Here is a 13914-nt window from a genome sequence, read left to right as displayed (position 1 = left end):
GCAGTCATGTCAAGACGGAGTATCAAGGGTTTATTGCCAGAATGTGTTAGCACATAGTTTGGGTCCGTAATATTTTAGTGAAACATGCAAGGAGTAATTATATTGGGCAATTAATTGTGTCAAGTCTATAGTTTAAGATTGACCAAGATGTTTGATATCCATACTAAATGTAGTTCGTGTGGTCTGAAATGCCAAGAGAGTTTTTTTTGAGTGATTAGTTCTCAAAAAAAAAAAAAAAGGAGCAGAAGTGTGGAATTATTCTTAGCAGACAATGCCATTATCCTAGTTCCTCCTCGCCAGCATAAATGAAGAGGAGGAGGGGGGGGCGGGCGGAGGAAATTCAGCTGGATCCTGATCCAGTTACATTGTGTCCCATCTTTATCAGCCTCAACAAGGCTCCCTACTCCCAGCAGTTACATTAGTCTCTAGCCAAACTAAATCATGAACATTACAGAAAAAACCCTCCTCCCTCAAAACATTTCTCCATGGAGGGAATCCTTTACTGGCATTGAGTGACTAGAAGAACTTGAATTAAATTGGCAATAATGCCACTTCTGTGACCTTCCTATGGCAGTGCTAACAAATTGGTTAAACCAAAGCAATCCACTTCTGTGACCCCCCCAATCAAGTCCATCAGGGGAAAAAAAAAAAAAAACACACCAGACACCAACACCAAAAAAAGTGTAACACCATCCTAGCTTCTTACCCAAAAAGGTGGCAGAGCATATTGGCTTCTGCACAAACAGTCGACAAGATCAAAGAGCTAAAGCTCTTGAGGCCGCGGTGTATCACTCAGATGACTGCCCATTACCCTGACCAGGAACGCTCAGGAAACAGAAGACTGCCACACCAAAGATATTAGAAAAATATAATAATAATAATAATAATAAAAAAAAACCCCCACACACCACTTTCTACTTGAAAAGCCAAGGTAACAAAATAAGGCACTTTTATATAAGATTGTATACCTGCTGCTGAAGTACGTGTACTAATACAGTTTACATTTATTAGCAGGAGGACTCTGAGGATCTGACAGATCAGATAGATAATGGAAGGCCTACCCTGCCTTTTGGAACCATATGCAGCATCAGCACGGCCCCTACACTCAACGGGAGTAGCAGTTTACTGTGGCAAAATCCCCCAACTGCAGCGAGACTCTTTAGGTACGCAGGAGTCCATAGTGGCCATGGAATACCACAATAAAAAGAGAGAAGAATTTTAGCAATGGCTAGGACCACAGGTAGGTCTACACCCACTTGTTTCCTACTGACTGATGTTTCACAGCATTTGGGGACTTCAGGCAAATCTTTATCTGGGAAAAAGCTTAGGGCTGCCTGTACCAAGATGTACAAGAACACAACAAAACCTGTGAGCAACACCAGTGGCAAAATACTATTTTTGGGCACCACTCAAAACAAACATACAAATTTTTTTTTAAAAGGGGCCTGCTGCTCCCTCATCGGCCCTCTCCCCAATAATTATACCAGTGTGGTGGGGAGGCTTCCAATCCAGCGTCTGAAAGTTTGGCCATACGGGTCTAACTTCTGGCACCGATCATATATATGGGGGGGGGGAGGGGAGAAGGAGAGAAGAAGAAGAAGTAGTGAGGCCCAACAGCATCTAGAGGCCCCAGCAGCCCGACTCGTAAGTCTGGCCCAACTTCTACAGTCAGGGTTGAATGGTAGTTCGAAAGAAAAAAGTGCTCAAAAGCGCTCTAACAAAAACCCAGAGCTTAATACATATAATTAAGTGCAAATAAACTCATAGGTGACAGATTGTTATGATTATAATGTGCTATGGAGTCATAGTATTCAGTTAGGAAATTTTGTATTTTTCTTATATTTTTTTTCATAAATTAGGAAGCCTATTTTTAAATGTAAAATTGTTTTATTTTATTGTATATGTATAACTGTTGAATCTGTCACTGAATGATATACTAGACTTACAGAAATTATTCAGATGATACTATGTTTCCGAATGTCCCATACCCCTTTAATTAGAGGGAGGTATTTAGTTAAAAAGTTTTAGACCGCCCCTGGTAGTCATTGGCAACGCCGCAGAGAGCCAATCACATGATTATTAAGCGCAGGGCCAGTGGGTATATAAAAACTCTAGAGATGCAGCCAATCATCACTCCTGATGAAGTCGTGTGTTAACGATGAAACGCGTAGTGTCCTGTCAGCCAGTGCTTTGAGGAAAAGATCGAGACCGCATCATCACCAGCCAGCGCCGGAGTTACATGACGCGCCGTAAGTGACGTACCAACCAACGCCGGAGTTCCATGACGCGTCGGAAGGGACACGAACTCCGGTAGAGGTGCGGAAGTGGATAGAGGCAGCGGAGATCCACGGAGAGATCGCGACCCCTGTGTACCTGGTATCAGTTGCCAACCACGCTGTATTATTATTCCTACCCAAGTGTAAGCCTCCATTTTTATTTTGCCTTGTCATTATATTTTACAATCTACACTATATGGTCTTTTCTTTCTTTGGAGATAGATGCAGCAATTGCCCGCAGACAATCACAGGGTCCATCCACCCCATAAGTTGGATGACTGCTCAGTTTTGGCTGCGTTACTGTGAGTAGCCCTTTGTGAGCCCCACACTATCACTGTATCCCTTAGAAAACATTACATAGTACAGCAATGTTTAAATATTTTCATGGCTGCAAGAGACGCTCCTCTGGTCCTTTTTGGAAAGAATTGAATGCTAGTTCGACCATGGAGTAAAGCCAAGTTACAAATTATGATGTTAAGTCACCACGGTAACCCTAGCAAACTTTCATGGTCATGAGCGGTTAGGATTATGCCTTTTGCATCGGTTTAATCACAAAAAGCCATTCTAGCCAACACTATGGTTCTTTAAATAAGAAAACCTGTCCTAACGGGTGTCAAATTTGGAAGAACAGACCCCCCAGAGGTAGCTGTAGCTTTTACGGTCCCACATTCGACAAGTTTTGCTTTTCCCCATGACAGACAGGTTGGCTACATCTCTAGGTTAACGCCACATGAAACAGGTGTGCGCACCTGGGCCTCAGGTGCCAATGACCATTAAAATGCTTTAGGACATTTAACATTGAGGTTTTTAAACCATTTAATTGCTGTAAGAGTTAATAAAAAAAAAAAAAAAAAATCTAAATTTATGAAGAGATTACCCTGCCAGTGTCTGCAATTCAGTTTGTCCAATCTTTGTCATTTTATTTGGACTTGTATGGCTAGTTTGACTGTAAAAGGAGACTTAAAATGTCATGCAATCGTGCTTACTTTTCCCTTCAGTACCCAAAAAAATGCCTGTACTTGAGCAAGACGAAACATTATACACAACATAAAAACGGCTCTGCAAGAATATGGGGGGGGGGGGGAGTCTATTTCTTGTAGAAGCACTTGATGAAAGCCGCAGAATGGCGGACCCGTGCTTGTGTGCTAGCACTTGTAAACTACAATGGTTGCCTGAAGACCCAGCAGATTAGCAGACGTTACTCCAGCCCGTCGTTCATTTTGCTGTGCACCGCCATCTTTGTCTCAATTTAGATTTTAGAGATGTTGCCAGACGTCCCTGATCAGTGCACTTTCAAATGGGTAATATCTCCCAAAAAAATGAGAAAGCATCTTCTTACTGTATATTTTCTGATTCTCACGCTGCCACTTTCCAGAGCATCACTTTGGAGTCAGACGCACGACGGACTAGCCATTAAGATACGTTACAGTAGATCAGCGTACTTTGTAAGGTCTCCGCATACTTATACTGTAAACATTTTGCCTAGTTTTTAATTAATTTGTTCCGCAGTTCCCTAGAAATGAGGAATGTGTAGTATACCATGTCCCTTCAGTACTACATACATGGTAAGCACATTATGAATACGGGGGGGACACACTTATCTGACCACAACATTGAGCCTTTGCTAGCAGACAGGTGCAAGTTCTACTCAACTCCGTGTTTCAATAAAATAAAAATAATATAGTCACGCCTCACAGCTCTTCCAGTTTTCAGCTAAGTTTTTAGACAACTTTAAAAAAAATAATAAAAATGCTGATTAGTAGCTGAAAGTCCAAAATGAGTTAAAAAGGTGGATCAGACGGCGTGCCAAACAAAAGGACGTGGATGCAGTCACTTTGAGATTTGGATTAGTTCCAAGTCATTTACATTTTGTTGTAGGAAAAAGGTAGGACTTCAGAATCAAAAATGAATTTCTATGCTTAGAACAGAAGGCTCGAGTATGCTGGGAGAATATTTTATGCAGGCGAGATTAAGGACCGGATTTCTAACTCTACGGTTATACTTTTAGTAGTAGTGTTATTGCTCACAAATGTAATTGTAAGAAGCTGTACATTACTGAAGCTGAAAGATTGCACAACCATAAATAAAAAGAAACCCCACAAGATTAGCCCAATGTGTGCCATTAAGTGCAATGAAAACTTTTAAAACAGATTCTCATTTCCAAGACCATTTTGATTACCTCATAGCAGAAAAGGCGTTCGTCGCACGTCATACTGGGAGTATTATAATTAGGAAGGCCTCATTAGTATCCTGATTAACAGTGCGATGTGGGAAACACCCAGGTCTCAGAATCACTGAAAGTCTAACTTCAAAGTACAAAAAAAACACCCCACACTATATGCAGCTTTAGCATGTACAGAATTTGTACTATGCAAGACAAACTATTCAAACTTAATATTAAATCAGTTTGAGAAACCTACAAGGCTTATTGATTAAAATGGAGTATAACACCCCCCCCCCCACACTAAATATTACACGGAGTGTATCACTACAATACCTGTAATACATCTCAGACAAAGCCGAGCTTTCCCGAGTATGATGTGAAACTGTGGTACATCATTTAAACAACATTAATCTTGCTTGTAAGACAAATCCATGTACTAATCACGTGTGAACGGAAATACTTTGATATAGATTAGCCCAGCTGCAAATATAAATGTCAAGAATGTTATGCATCTGATAAATCATTCATTTGCCAATTCCATGTTATAATATTTCCATTGAATTACTGTAGTCCCATATTCCTGACAAGATCAACTGCAATTAAATGTAATGCACAAACTACCTGTATTGCAAGATATATCTCCATCTCCGTATTCCTGCCAATCTGACCAGAAGACTGCAGAAGTCACAATAAAATGGAATCGTAATCGTAAACATGATGTGACCTTTATATGCAGTCATAGCCTTAAATTGCAGAGTACGTGGGGATGAATTTAGACTACTTAACCCCTTTGCCAACATAAGAGCATGGAACAGATTCTGCAATGCATGGTGGGTCTCCCCCAATAAATAAAAAAGTTAAATGAATGTAACAGCAGCTGGTGCTGGGACCTGCCAACGCAGACCACGTGTATAGCTTTCAAACTGTTATAACACTTTCTATATTTCCCCTTATTTGGATACCTATTGGTTTTCAGAGCACCTCACTCCAGGACAGTTTTATGAAAGGGGAAGGGTGTTAAAGTTAAGCCAATCACAGGCTGCTTCATTTAGGAGACGACCTATACAGCATGACAGTACCAATATCTCAGATTCTCTAGGCTCAAGCTCAAATCTTACACAACTAACATTTGCTAAACATGTATCATCAGTTCTTGCAAGCAATGTATCCATAAGAGAAAGGTATTGAAAATGCCATCCTCCCAACTAGTTTATCCACATGTTATATGTAGAGTAAAACCCATGCAATATCTGGAGGGCTGCACGTTCAGAAAAATATTTATCCAAGTGAGCTCATGTTCAATCTTTGCGGATCTATAGTCAGTACTGCACAAATCGAGGTGTTCCTGCAAGTTTTAAATACCAGCGCAAACAGATCATATAAAAACCATTGTATATTGTACACTATCGGAACAATCCATTGCAGTGCGATGTAATGGCAGCAGCAAGTGGTCCAATCCTTCCACTTCTGGAGAAAAGTCACCTACAATAGGTGTTTCTTTACAATGCACCGGTGTCTTTGAAATGTAACTTAGAAATCCACACTAATAGTTTGGTACAGTATAGGTACACAGAGGTAGCCAGTTATTTTTAACCTACTGATAACGCAGTGAGAAATACTGGAATATCAACGCACCAGTAACAATCCTCACTATAATCTGTAGAACAATCTGCAGCATCAGACTGTGTGCTGGGTGGAAAGATGGAAACTTACACTATCAATTAGAATGTAAAAATATTGAAAATGACATAATTGCCGATATTGACATTTTTATCGATTAGCGACCAAAAATGGGGCACTATATACTGCAACCATGTTAAAACCATTTAGTTTTGTGCTCCTGAATTGAAAAAGCCAGGTATCAGAATCCCAATAAAGCGATTCAGAGCACGCCATTACTGGAAAAGTTATAATTGTAACTTAGTTATTTAACATTTTTGCCATAATACAGGAATTTTTACATGGAATCCAAAATAATTTCTGTTATTTCATGTGTGAAAATATTAGGTTTTCAATGCATCAAAGTCTTCAAAATAAATTAACAAGTGTCGCTGAGTACGTGTAATTTAAGTATATTATATGCAAGATTTTCATGCAGGTCAAAATTAAAACTATTCCTAGAGCACATGGAAATGAGCAATCAGGTGTTGAGGGGGAACAAATATAGCTGTTAAATAATTGGAAAGAGTTACTTTAAGATTTGCAATTATTGTAAAAAGACAGACAATATAGCACACCAACTTACCAATAATGTATTATTTCTACAAAGCATATACAGTTTAAAAAAAAAAAAAAAAAAAAAAAAAAAAAAGAAGAGTGACTCAAATTAAGATTATAAAATGAATTTCTTTTATATAAAACACATTGTTTGCATGGCGTGCTTAGCATTAAAGACCGACCTGTCTTAAGGATTTATGCAAAAAAGTTAAGACAAAAACGAGAGAAAAAAGTTAGGTTTATGAGAGGTTGCGGATTCTCAATTAAGCCAAGCCTGCATATATATATGTAGCAACTGTTCTGTATATAGTGGCTGGTTGGACAGCTGCACACTTGTTCCGCATAATCTAAAATAAACAGTGATATTTGTCAAGTCACTTGTGTGAAAGCTACTAAAAAGAATGTCAAAAGTTGTGTTCTTTGGCGTTTGCCGCTGCAGGATAGCAGCAGCTAGGAGGAGAGAATCTAGATTAGCAATGAAATAAAATTTTAACTATAGTACCAATGAAAACAAGAACGTTAGATCCATGTCATGTTTTTAGAGTACATGCTGGAGCTAAACATTTGTAATGGGACAGATTTTGTTTGTTAAAAAGCAGCTCAGCTGGAATATGAAAACACTGCTTGCTATCACATCCTGCAGGGCAAGCTCGTAGCTGCCGGGACAAACCAAGTCCAGAGGCAGCTGCTTCACATTTTATTGTTCAAGACGGCGATATTTAAATGAGGTGGCAGCATTTGTGCCTCATGACCGTTATGTGAAACTACAAAGGCATCTTCTATAGAAATTGTGGCAACTACAGTATATTGATCAGTGTGCAGATGTCATACCAACTGAAAACGTAGAAAGGGTACAACCACCTCGCCTCTAGAGGGCAGCACACATTAACTACAACAGGGGTTAACAGAGCCAGTCATAAAGGGCCACCAACAGACCAGGTATTGGGGATATCCCTGCATCAGCACAGGTCGCTCAGTCATTCTGACAGCCCCTGTGCTGAAGCAGGGATATCATCAAAACCTGACCTGTTGGTAGCCCTGCCCTTTAGGAGTGAAGTTGGCCACCGCAGAACTCGAATTTTTGTACAGAAGACCATTTAACCAATGACGGCAATTATTGTAGTACAATTTATACATGCCCATTCTGAGGCACTTGTAATTTAGTATATTATTGTTTTACTAGTGAAAGACCAAGCTCTTTAAAGTGGCGGCCCTACCCCTCCCCCCAACAAACATTTACATCTAGATTTGATTCATGCACATTTCCAGATACTAGATCTCGGATACCAGTTTCGTAGTTTGTACAGCAACAGATATTTAAAACATATATCCAACTATGATACGTTGTGCAAGCCTATAACCCGGTACATTAAGCACAAAACATTGGACTGGGATGAATAAAGATGCTTTTTTTTGCCCAGTAGTAATGTTACCTGTGCAGAGGTTTCTGGGGGGGGGGGGGGGGGTGCAGTAATGTTCCATATCCCATGTCATACCTGTATATCATATGCTTGTGATGAATGTACAGAGATCTCAGTTTTACTGTATTGGTGCAAATACCATAGGCTTTTAAATTGGGATGGACCACAGGATGACCTATTTAACCCTCACTAGTAGAGGAGGTCTGCAACACTTATGCAGAGAGATGGTAGAAAAGCAGTAGGGCACCTCACGCTACACATTTATTTTGCCAATTTCTGAAGGGGAAAAAAAAAAAAGTGATGGTTGAAATAACCATTACGATAATACATACACCTCTTGTCCAATAGTAAAATACATGGTTATATTTAAGACATGACGCAATCCATACCTCAGGTAATCTCTGCGGCAGAGAATAAGGTTGGCTTTGGTGTACAAGGTGGAGCCCACTTCTCCCAGCCGACAGTCACAACAGGCACACTTCAAGCAATCTTCATGCCAATATTTATCCAGGGCCTTTAGAAGATATCGGTCCTTAATCTTACGGCTGCAGCCAGCACAACCTTTCGGCTTCGTGTCCGGCTGAACTGAGAGCATTTGTATACCTAAGGGGAAAATAAAAAATATATAAAAATTATTCTATTATAAACTAGTCAAATATTAATCAACCATAAAGATGGATAATGTTATTTAGCTATAAAACAAACATTCTTGGGAGCCACTTTCATAAGGAAAAATACATCACAAGGTACTGATAGAGATTACAACTTCAAGTTAAAAATATGCATTGTAAATTGGAGGTTGCAATATTAATGAAACAATACAACTGATTAAAATGAATGAGCAGTTTAAGAATCCCTACTTAAACTTATATTAAGAGGTTTCTAAAATGTCTAAATTAGACTGGATAGGACGGAGAAATTCAGGCTACAGAAATAAGGTGATTTAAAAAATAAATAAATAATATGCAAGACCAAGCCATTTGCCAACTAAGTATAACTATAGTCGCATAGCAGTTCCAGTGCAGTGACAAAAATAAGTGAGAGCTTGTGGATCTGGGCAAAAAAAAAAAACTAAAACCTCACACTTTTAACTCAAAGTTCTTACTTGTGACAAAATAATAACTCCCGTGAAGTCGGATAGATCTCTGCAAAGAAACATGCAAATGAATCTTCAGATCTGCATCATAAAATAAAAAACACACTTCCAACTATCTTATGGGGGAAAAAAAAAAAATATATAAAATAATTGAAGCTGAGAAAATGAATCTCCTCGCCAGTAACCTCTTCTCAGAGTAATGTGACAGTTTAGGGGGAAATCATAATTAAAGAGCCACATAAATAGGCGATGCAATGTGGTGTGCAAAATAAGAAGAAGTAGAGCCATTTCATTTAAACTCTGGTGAGCTTTTAATTGCCTGGATTGTATTGTGCGCGGCCTCACGGCTGATTGCCTCCATTATGCTCTTGTTCTGTGTCATTCATCCGCACAGTCCCAGCTTCAGTAGTTAACACAACAAAGTAACAGCAACTGCACAACACCAAGGGAGGCAGAGGGCAAGTGCTAGGTGCAGGATAAATATGCTGAACATTGCCTGACCAACTAGAACATCCTCAATAATTTGATTTTTTTTTTTGTTTGTCTCATGAGGTTTGAAGGGAGAGCAGAAGGAAATTCAAGGTACCTGGTGGAGAAGCTAGATGTTTTGAAGGCTACAATAGATATGGGTCCCCCAGTTGGGAGCAATGACCTATTAAAAGAATTTGGCCAACATTGTCATTCATTTGCCAAAAGGACACCAGACAAAAGCTTTTGCTTCTTCTTACTCTTTTGGAGACCTGGATTGGGCCTAAAAGCTTGTTTCTCCGTGTTTACTGGCCCAGAGCAACCCTGCAGTCCCCCAAACGAACAATGCAAACACAGGTCCCCAGATCTCAGGGGCTGAAGCTGCTTAAACTCTTTCCCCTCCCCCTTTTTTGAGCAATGGGAAGGGAACCAATTTGAATCCCCCCTTTCTCCAATGCAGCTGCAAGGCTCAGAGATACTGACATTTTTCCACTCTTATCAGTTTAATTACAGTTACCATGGCAGCAAAGTGCTAGTGCTTGGCAAAGGCCAACAAGAGATTTGCAAGACTGAGTTCAATTTTGACGCAGCTCACATAAAAATTACACACAAATACATCAGGCACATGCAATCCCAAATACATCATCAGGCACATGCAATCCCAAATACATCAGGCACATGCAATCCCAAATACATCAGGCGCATGCAATCCCAAATACATCAGGCGCATGCAATCCCAAATACATCAGGCGCATGCAATCCAAATACATCAGGCGCATGCAATCCCAAATACATCAGGCGCATGCAATCCCAAATACATCAGGCGCATGCAATCCCAAATACATCAGGCGCATGCAATCCCAAATACATCATCAGGCGCATGCAATCCCAAATACATCATCAGGCGCATGCAATCCCAAATACATCATCAGGCGCATGCAATCCCAAATACATCAGGCGCATGCAATCCCAAATACATCATCAGCACATGCAATCCCAAATACATCATCAGGCACATGCAATCCCAAATACATCATCAGGCACATGCAATCCCAATACATCATCAGGCACATGCAATCCCAAATACATCATCAGGCACATGCAATCCCAAATACATCATCAGGCACATGCAATCCCAAATACATCAGGCACATGCAATCCCAAATACATCAGGCACATGCAATCCCAAATACATCAGGCACATGCAATCCCAAATACATCAGGCACATGCAATCCCAAATACATCAGCACATGCAATCCCAAATAAAACAACAGAATCCCTACTGGAGTGTGTGCCAGCCTTTGTGATTAAGCCTTTTCCTGCACAAGGGCAGATTGCAGGGAACCTACTAATATTTGTTGCACTAACTGTAGAAATATGAATAGGCTCAAGCAGCCCTCAGAGGCAACTGACACACACACACACACACACACACACACACACACACACACACACACACACACACACACACACACACACACACACACACACACACACACACACACACACACACACACACACACACACACACACACACACACACACACACACACACACACACACACACACACACACACACACACACACACACACACACACACACACACACACACACACACACACACACACACACACCCAGGCAGACCCGTTACCTTACCAAAACTTTTCTCCTTTTTCTGCATGAGTTGAGCACAGATTGCCTGGGAGGCTTCTCATGGAGGGGGTGCTGCGGGGGTCCCTGTGCGGGGTGCTGCGGGGGTCCCTGTGCGGGGGCTGCGGGGGTCTCTGTGCGGGGTGCTGCGGGGGTCCCTGCGCGGGGTGCTGCGGGGGGTCCCTGCGCGGGGCGGGGGGTGCAGCTGTGTGCAGACACACCGAGGCTGCTGCTGCCTATTGTTCAGCCTGACCGCCCGGGCGCTACACTGTAGCAGCAGGCAGCCCGCGCGTGTCACACGCTGGTCCAGCATGTGGCTGTGTGCAAATGTGCAAATGTGCAAATGTGCAAATGTGCAAATGTGCAAATGATGGCGAATGACAAAGCCGCCTGCTCCCTAACTCCGCCGTAATCCGGTAATCCCGCCGCCGCTCTCAGCTGCTTTGTAACAAATGGATTTGATTAAACTGTCACATGCAGCGTTAGCACCAGATCGTGTTCAATACTGGGGGAGGGGGCAGGAGCGGTATACACAGGAGCGGTATACACAGGACCTGCAGCGAAGTAGCACCGCGCTAGTGGGGGGTGGGGGGGAGTAGCACCGCGCTAGTGGGGGGTGTGGGGGGAGTAACACCGCGCTAGTGGGGGGTGGGGGGAGTAACACCGCGCTAGTGGGGGGGGTGCGGGGGGGGTTTTGGAGTAGCACCGCGCTAGTGGGGGGTGGGGGGGGGAGTAGCACCGCGCTAGTGGGGGGGTGGGGGGGGAGTAGCACCGCGCTAGTGGGGGGAGGGGGGGGAGAGTAGCACCGCGCTAGTGGGGGGAGGGGGGGAGAGTAGCACCGCGCTAGTGGGGGGGAGGGGGGAGAGGTAGCACCGCGCTAGTGGGGGGTAGCGGGGGGAAAGTAGCACCGCGCTAGTGGGGGGGGGGGGGAGGGGGCGATCTATGGCATGATGAGTTAACCAGATCACAAACACCGCTATACAGATCACACAAGCCCGAGAGGCCCCGGGTTATTACCATTTATAAGTTAGAAAAAAAAAAAACAAAAAAAAAAAAAGGCTCGAGACCCATATTGGGTTTAAATAAATAAATAAAAGTTGCCACCAATAATGGTCACTCTGCCAATTTGGTGACTCTGTTCTGCACAACAGGATGCACCCAAACTATATAGAATATAAATAGGTGAATATCAGCATTTTTTTTTCAGTTCCTTTTTATTCCAGCTCTCATCATAAAAATAATGAAGCCCAAAAGATTAAAAAAAAAAAAACCCCCAAGCAGAAGAAGAGGAAAAGTTGGAGGTCTCAGGTCCGAGCTGCAGAGTTTGCGCCTCATTAGGCAGAGGAGAAACACAGTGACCAGCAGCAGCAGCAGCTCTGTGTGCACTTCTTCACTTACCTTCTCAATGAAGCCACACAGGAAAGGCAGGTCAGTGCGCACAGGCTGCTGTGTGGCTCCTCTCACCACACAGGAAAGGCAGGTCAGTGCGCACAGGCTGCTGTGTGGCTCCTCTCGTGAAAGGTCAGAAAGGAGCATTGTTTGAAAGAGAATGGGATTCTTAAATTTAAAATAATGAGGTCCTCAAGGATCCACCAGTAATTGTGTTGACCACATCTGAGCTACAGGTGTCCTCTTTACATCTCTGCCTGTCCTGCCCTGACAGACTCGAGAACAACTTACCTACCAGCAGCTTGTGAAGGAGCTGAGTGAGCACAGGCGTTATCATCTGCAAATGCAGTCCCTTACCAGCCAGGCATAGTACAGCAAGGAAAGGTCACCCAGTTATTACTGAGCAAAGCTCCAAATGCACGAGATCCAAGCAGCTCCTGTCACACCACAGAGCAGTTTCTACCTCCCTCTCTCCCCCCCCCCCCCCCCTATCCATCCCCATCATTCATCGCCCCCCTTTACATCTCAGAATACTTACCTCACGCCACCACATCGCTATAGTGCAGCAGCAGCAGCAGCCCCCTCGTAAAGTACAACACAGCTAGGAGACAGATTGTGCTTTGTTGGTAATTTCCCATGGTGAAAATGTACAAGCCTGCGAGTGCAGTCAGCAGAACATGCACATGCCAGACACAAACACCAGGGACAACCTCTACACAAAGTGACCTCTGCAGCACAACTCAGACCCCCCCCCCCCCCCCATCATCTAACATTGCCCCCCCCCATCATCTAACACTGCCCTCCTCCCCCCCCCCCCATCATCTAACACTGCCCTCCTCCCCCCCCCCCCCCATATCTAACACCTGCCCCCCACCACCCCAAATCATCCAACACTGCCCCCCCCATCATCTAACACTGCCCCCCACCCACCCAAATCATGTAACACTGCCCCCCCATCATCTAACACTGGAGCTAACACGTTGCACCAGAAACGATTGCATGTTGAGTAATTTGGACATTTACGTTTGAATGACAATAACAGAAGTGTATGTATAGGACTAAGCGACTGGTGACCATTACACCTGCATCCTCACCAGCAGGAAAATAGACTTACATGAATAGTTTTAATAAAACATTTGATCTTATGCATGGTGTAGTCTGGAAAGAAAGGTCGGTTTTAGTGGTGGCATGTCAGTGATCATTTTAATTGCATGATAGGATATCACACACA

General features: G+C 42.8%; 1 protein-coding gene across 8 annotated transcripts in view; it reads right to left on the bottom strand.

The window, feature by feature from the left end:
- LMO3 (LIM domain only 3) overlaps positions 1 to 13914 on the bottom strand; it is a 35273-nt gene that overhangs the window by 17667 nt on the left and 3692 nt on the right. For 2 of the 8 annotated variants that reach the window (XM_075602999.1, XM_075603002.1), the window contains exon 2: positions 8468 to 8681. In XM_075602999.1, coding sequence (XP_075459114.1) covers positions 8468 to 8673 — 206 coding nt within the window. In that variant the 5' untranslated portion in view covers positions 8674 to 8681. Of the gene's footprint in view, positions 1 to 8467; positions 8682 to 9183; positions 9308 to 11300; positions 11464 to 12692; positions 12809 to 12974; positions 13131 to 13221; positions 13244 to 13914 lie in introns of those variants that run through there. The other 6 variants (XM_075603003.1, XM_075602996.1, XM_075602998.1 and 3 more) reach the window with 6 other exon arrangements.

This window comes from Ascaphus truei, chromosome 5 (assembly GCF_040206685.1).
Source record: "Ascaphus truei isolate aAscTru1 chromosome 5, aAscTru1.hap1, whole genome shotgun sequence".
Lineage (NCBI taxonomy): Eukaryota > Metazoa > Chordata > Amphibia > Anura > Ascaphidae > Ascaphus > Ascaphus truei.
The sequence above is the reverse complement of the archived record's forward strand: the minus strand, read 5'-3'. Positions and strand labels throughout refer to the sequence as shown.